The 6,824-nt window shown below is 39.9% G+C and overlaps 1 protein-coding gene across 1 annotated transcript in view; it reads right to left on the bottom strand.

The window, feature by feature from the left end:
- Nucleotides 1–3,038: 3,038 nt before the first annotated feature.
- LOC113406785 (coiled-coil domain-containing protein 169-like) overlaps nucleotides 3,039–6,824 on the bottom strand; it is a 42,636-nt gene continuing 38,850 nt past the window's right edge. Inside the window, exons 7-8 of the mRNA XM_026653491.2 lie at nucleotides 6,592–6,668; nucleotides 3,039–3,483 (exon numbers count right to left, since the gene is read on the bottom strand). Coding sequence (XP_026509276.1) covers nucleotides 3,381–3,483; nucleotides 6,592–6,668 — 180 coding nt within the window. The 3' untranslated portion in view covers nucleotides 3,039–3,380. The remainder of the gene's footprint in view (nucleotides 3,484–6,591; nucleotides 6,669–6,824) is intronic.

A 6,824-nucleotide genomic window follows, 5' to 3' on the forward strand; every position in this document is an offset into this window, starting at 1 on the left:
TAAAAGGACCCCTCTTTTTACACAGAAACAATATTTTCTTTTCTAGTCCCTCTTAGGTCCGAAAGGGCTGGGAGAAGAAATGGAAACTCAAAGACGCATCTCTGCTGAGAGTAAAGTGTGTGTTTTTATCTATCAATTTCTCAAACCACAGTTTATAGATAAAGAAAGAACCTGCTAAAACCCCAATGTTTTAAGGCTTAAATAAGCAGCTTAATCATAGAATCATCGGACTGGAAGGGACCTCAAGAGGTCATCTAGTCCACTCCCCTGCACTCATGGAAGAACTAAGTACTATCTAGACCATCCCTGACAGGTGTTTGTCTAACCTGCTCTTAAAAATCTCCAATGATGGAGATTTCACAACCTCCCTAGGCAATTTATTCCAGTGCTTAACCATCCTGACAGTTACAAAGTTTTTCCTAATGTCCAACCTAAACTGCCCTTGCTGCAATTTAAGCCCATTACTTCCTGTCCTATCCTCGGAGGTTAAGGAGAACAATTTTTCTCCCTCCTCCTTGTAACAACTTTTTATACTTAAACTGCTATGTTAGATTTAAAATGTTAGATTTTGTTTCTGTTTTTAGCCTCCGCCTCCCCTGGCTGGTTGATACAGTGTTCTACTCTGCTACTCCTCCACATCATCAGAACAGGCAGAAAACTAAATAAATGATTGACCTTTAAAACTTCCAATGTATGTCCTCAGTGAGGACCAGTCACATGGTACATGTGAAAAAAATCTGTGCTATGAATGTCTGAGTTATCACTAACAGCTGTTCCGCCTGTATCAGTGTGCAAGGTTCTAGTTCCTTCAAGCCTATTAAAATGATCACAATTGACTATGCTGACAGCCACCTGATACAGACAAAAGAGTATGCCCCTCTGTTGAATGTATCCAAGAATGGGATCACCTTCACTATAGCAGATGTTCTTTAACTTTTATGCTAATGGGAGCATTATGTTACTCTTCCCTCCCCCCACCCCCTTTCTCACTAATGACAAATGCCAGAACAATCAGAATCTGAAAACTTTCCATACGGAAAAACTGGAACAGAATGATGTTAACCTAATCATCGGTGCTAGGCTTTCAACTGTTGTTGGGGGCTAAAAGGGTCCAACAGAGCAGTCTGCTTGTTAAAGAACCATACCAACTGTATCATGGAAACGGCATAAATATCTTATAAATCTCAATCTAGATGAGGAAATGGTGTTTCCATAATGAATATGCTGTATACCATTACAGTTCTTGTTTTCTTGCATTTTAGCAATGACATCATGTTCTTTCTGTATGAGTTTAATTGCAGCCTCACTTTAATGCTGCCAGTGATAAGAAACTATGCTATTAGCACTGCTCTTAAAGAGACAAAAAGCTTTAATGAATACCATGAAGAGCTACAGAAGCTCTTAAAATGAAAGGAGTCCATCAATCAGATTTATTCTGAAGAGTGCTTTTTAAATCTAACCTAGCAGGTTGAATTTTAAATACCAAAATATTCTCTTCACTGTTCTGCAGTTAAAAAAAAAAAGAAAGAAAGAAAAAGGAAAAAAAGGGCCTGCCAAAGTTCAATTACTGAAATACTGTTGGCAAAGAAACTGCAACGACAATTGCATGCTTAAGATTGAAGATATAATTCAAAATACTTCAAATAATCCCTCAGCAATGATTTACAGGGCAGTAATTTAAAAGGATGGTACTATTTAGGCCCCAAATCTGCAATGATACATGGGAGCAATCCCATTGAAGCACACTGGAAGTCTTTGCAGGATTGGGGCCTTAGATGAAAACATCAGTTTGTAAGTTTAGATTTCATATACTAAAATACATACACCAGCAAACAAGAAATATACATAGGATTTTAAGATAGAACCCTTCATTCACAATAGGTACACTCTGAAGAATCTTTACATAACAATATTTGTTTGGGGACATTCGCAAAACATTGAAACTTTGGTTTACACGGTAAGGGCCCTACCCAGCTGAAAACAGCAGTGGAATTCCAAGCCATGCAAACTACTGAAGGCTGTGGATACTAGCAGTGCAGAAGCCATCCCTTTTAGCATGGCCATTTACAGGCCAGGCCTAGAATTGCTCTGTCTTCCCTGCCAAAGCCAGGCAGTTCATGGAACATAGCACAGCCCTAAGGGTAGAGGAACTGTGCTGCATAGCCCTGGGAGGATGAGACTGACTCCAAGCTTGGCCTCTAGCAGGCAGAGCTTTTTTTAAAGGGATACCTGAGAGTTAAGAAACCAGGGGTGCAACAGAGTGGGGCCCAGGTCCCCCGGCTTAGCCCTTGACCAGAGTTGGGTGGCATAACAGTGGAGCCCCTTCCCTGCTGGTGTGACAAAGGAGTGGGCAGGCCAAATTTGAGTGGTCTTGCAACCCCATGTACCAGGTCACAGAATCAGTCAAGTTTGGCCTGGCTGCCTCTCTGTCATGCCAGCAGAGAAGAGACTCCACTGTTACGCCACCCAGCTCTGCCTCCCTAATGCCATAGGTGTGCCCTGTCCCCAACCCACTGCTGGGAACCTGACCCAGAACCTGATTGGCTCTCAGCTTGCAAAGAATCAGCCAAAGGGGAGGCAGTATCTCAGACAGGAAATAAGGCATAAATGTTTAACATAGAGTAATTAGCCATTGGAACAAGTTACCAAGAGTTATGGTGGATTCTCCCTCACCAGCAATTTTTAAATCAAGATTGAATGCTTTGCTGTAGGAATTATTCTGGGGAAGTTCTCTGGCCTGTGGTATACAGGTCAAACTAGACGATCACAGTGGTCCCTTCTAGCCTTGGAATCTGAAAATTGTGGTTGTCTTCCTAGAAAGAACCATCTGTTTTCCCATCCTCTAGTAATCAAGGGAGTTTCCCCAGTAGCTTGTGTGCTAAGTGGCTATTCCTAATGGGATATTACTCTTTTCTTCTGGTAGGTCACATCACTCCTCTCTTCTTCTCCTCCCTCATTGAGCTCTAAAAACAAACCCTTTAAATTTTTTTCAATGACTGGCTGTGGAGTCAAAGTGGGGAAGAACTTGCCTAGCATAAGGCATTTAAGTGATTCCCTGAGTCACCCAACTTGATTCCTATGATTCCTTGATTCAGTTTTTACATCTGGCAATCAGGCCGGGAAGGCTCAGACTTCACCAGCATTAAGAGGGCACCCAGGAACTGCCCAATGAACTATTCCACAGGATTACAGAGGGCTACTTTTCCCTCAGAATAGGGAGTCTCTGAAGCTGCCAGGAGGCACAGATCTTCATGAGTAGCTATTGTTATTGGCATGTGTCCTAAATCAATGTGGTACATACATTTTTCTTCAGAAACATTTAGTTAAATATATAGAAACAAGAATAAAAGTGATTGGAAGTTCTTGTTAAGAATATTAAGTCAGTGCTTTAATTTTGGAAGTTGTTTCACTCCTGCAGTCTTTTTAATTGGTCCTTTTTTTGGATCCAGAATCCTTTGATTTTCTGGAACATTATGTCTTCTTCTGAAATAAAGTCAGAAAGGTTAGTCATTACATGTCACTTACACGATGATGCTCCGGAAACTTGAACTGCTGGAAATTGGCATGCTTTTCATATTAAAATAACTGATTATTATGGTTAATTAATAAACAGTTTCTTTCTGGGTGTGAGGTTGAGCATTTAATTATTCTGTATACAAATCCCAATCCTCATCTCATCATTCCTGAATAACTTTATATTATTTAAATGATGAAATTTTAAAGGAACATGAGGAGAATATTAAACATTTGTATAAACAGGAAGGCAGCAGGCTGGGGAAATATTTTCACCAATTATATGCTCCTGATCAAGACATGGAAATTACTGTCTGCACCTGTAATTAGAGCTCTCTGCAGGCAGTGTCCTCTAGAGAGCCATGCTCTTAAGTCCCATGTCCTTACATATAAAACTTTGGTAGCTGACTAACAAGTTTACATTCACTTCATGGGAATAACTCCCCTAAGTGTTATTTATTTACTTTTGGATCAAAGTTTAATTTACAGGACTATAGAACAGAATTTCCAAGGGAAGAAAGGTGACTAAGTAAATCCACAAAGCCATTCTCAGGAGGATGCAGGCAGCATCTCTCTACTATTATGCAAAACAGCTAAGTATCTCTCTATTCATCCTTGCAGTATCTGAGCATTTTATATAGTCTAACATACAAGGTTTCAGTTTCTCTCTCACCCCAGTTGAGAAAGGAGGAAGGGAATATATATCAATTGCATACATGTGTCTGTGCACTGATGATTGGAGAAATATTCTGCATATTGTTCAATGGTGAAAGTTGCGGTCATTTCATATGTTCTGGGAATGAGTTGCAGGTTTCTGGGCAAGCTGCCAAGAAAGCGCCATCTCCAGTGCTCTCTAGTTTCACTTCTGAGGTTGCCAAGTTCCATTGTTCTAACTATCATGAGCAGTATATGGGGCCTGCTTCCATTTAAAGCTTCGAAGATCAGGGCCACAGTCTTGAATCTGACTCAGTAATCAATAAGGAGCTGTTGCAGAGCTGAGTAGACAGACAGATCAATCTCTCCCCACCCTCCAGTTCCCATGTTTTTCTACTGTCGTGCAAGTGTCTAAAGCCCCATCTGACCTGACCCAGGAACCATGGTAAGAATCGCTATTTAAACTGGGTTCTAATTCAGCCAAAATGTACCAGCAACCATGATTAAACAAAGTTTAGATATTGTTTATTAACCTGATTTGAAACCCAGTGAAGACAAAGCCTTGAAATATCGGTTGAAATTAGACGAGAAGCTGCTGGAGGAAATTATGAGGTTATTCTCAAGGCCTGAATTTATTGCATAGTTTTACTCTGGAATTTAAATGGAATTACTTCTAATTTGCATCAGTGTGAGTGAGAGCAGATTCAGGCCCCCAGTCTTTAAAGTCATTAGAGTAGTATTTATGGAGGAATAATGACAATAGCTCTCTGTTAAATTCTCCATACATTGAAGGAGTTCCTCACTTGTGCTTGCTACTTCCTGATGATACACACTGTGACATATCACCACTCTTTGGTATAAGCTGCCAGGTGAGATCAAGGTGGGGACTCACCAGGCTCAAAGTTCTAAGCAGTTGGTTACAGGGATAGCTCAGTGGTTTGAGCATTGACGTACTAAATCTAGGGTTGTAAGCTCAATTCTTGAGGGGGCCATTTAGGGATCTGGGGCAAAAATCTGTCTGGGGATTGGTCCTGCTTTGAGCAGGGGGTTGGACTAGATGACCTCCTGAGGTCCCTTCCAACCGTGGTATTATATGATTCTAAGCAAAAGGTGAAGAAATCCCATCATGTGCGTAAAGTCATTTGAAAAGTGCTGACTAAGGTTACAAAACCACCAGCTTTGAGAGGAGGAGGTGATGCAGTGGTAATCTGTCACAACATGTATCTTTCCAGAACAACAACAACTACAGGAAAGTATTTTTTGTCTAATATAAAAAGAATTAAAGACAGCAACTGTCATAATACTCCCAAATAAATACTGGTCTAAAACCCACAGAACAGTGCTACTATTCAGCTGGTACTCAATGTCTGGCTGTTGCTGGCTTCCTTAGTCCCTCCAGAGGGAGTAAGGGAGAAACATACTGGCTCTGCCCTCTCTGGCCACCTCCACAGGAGCCATATAAAAACACAGACAGAGCCAGAAACTGCCTCTGGGCTGCATATTAAGTATTTAAGAGCCACACAATACTTGTCTGATCTTAAGAATCCTTAGTAGCAGACATTAAACCTTACTCTAATAACAGTAATCTACTGAACTCTCACCATGAGACCAAAGAGTGGGAATCAGTGAATATAGTTAACATTGCAGAATATATCTTATTCATGTCCTGAGTGAGAGGTTAAAACAGAAAACAGGTGGGAAAACTATTTCATATCAATTATCTTTTATAATCTAATGATGGGACAGCTGTTCTCAATTTGTATCATGGCTCAATTGCAATGATATAGTTAAGGATTTGTTAGTGTTTCCATTTTCAGCAAAGAATCAGCTTCAATTTGAAACTTGGTTTATCAGAGCTCAGCCCAGACACACATTTTTATGTTCTAAATTCCCCCAAACAGCTTCGTGCTCTTCACATTTAAAAATTTGGGGGAAACTCTTTTGCACCTGTGTAACTAAAAACTGGCTTTGATTTATTAAGCAATTAGGTCTTAATATGAGTTCATCTAAAATTACTCACCTTCTCATCCACTAGACAGCTGTACACTCTCTATTGACTGAGAAGAACCAGGCTGAACATTTAATTACATTACTGTTAATGGACTGGAGAATGTAAGAGCAGACTTAGCAAAAAGGCCTATTTTTTTTTTTGACTGAGATTTATATGTAAGGATGCCAAAACCTTCTGTTAGGTTCCACAAAGGCCACTTACATTGTATGAGTACTGTACTATCATTCTGTAATAGTCTATGTTAGGTAATAAGCTGATTTAAAATCAGTACCAAGAGTGATATGGACATCAATATTTTGTCAGTAAGATTATCTGCAGCAATCTTTATCTTGGATAGAGGGCTATGATAGTCAAGGGAGAGTATTTAGATAAATGTATTAAGTCAGAAAATGGAGGGAATATGAAAGAGTTACCTCAGTATTTGGTTTTTCCTCTTGATCTGCACTGCATCTGTTTTCTGCCTCTCAGCAATTTTAAGTGTAGCTGATGTCTGCAATGGTCAAATTTTTATAAAGCAAGTTATCCTCCAAGTATATATGTTGTTAGGAAAGCAAAAATTCTCCTCACGTTGATTTTGAAAAAGACAAGCACTATGACCCTGATTCAGCAAAGAATTTAAGCTCATACTTAAGGTTATGTCCCATTG

Source organism: Terrapene carolina, unplaced genomic scaffold (assembly GCF_002925995.2).
Source record: "Terrapene carolina triunguis isolate 2854851 unplaced genomic scaffold, T_m_triunguis-2.0 Scaffold139, whole genome shotgun sequence".
NCBI classification, from domain to species: Eukaryota; Metazoa; Chordata; order Testudines; family Emydidae; genus Terrapene; species Terrapene triunguis.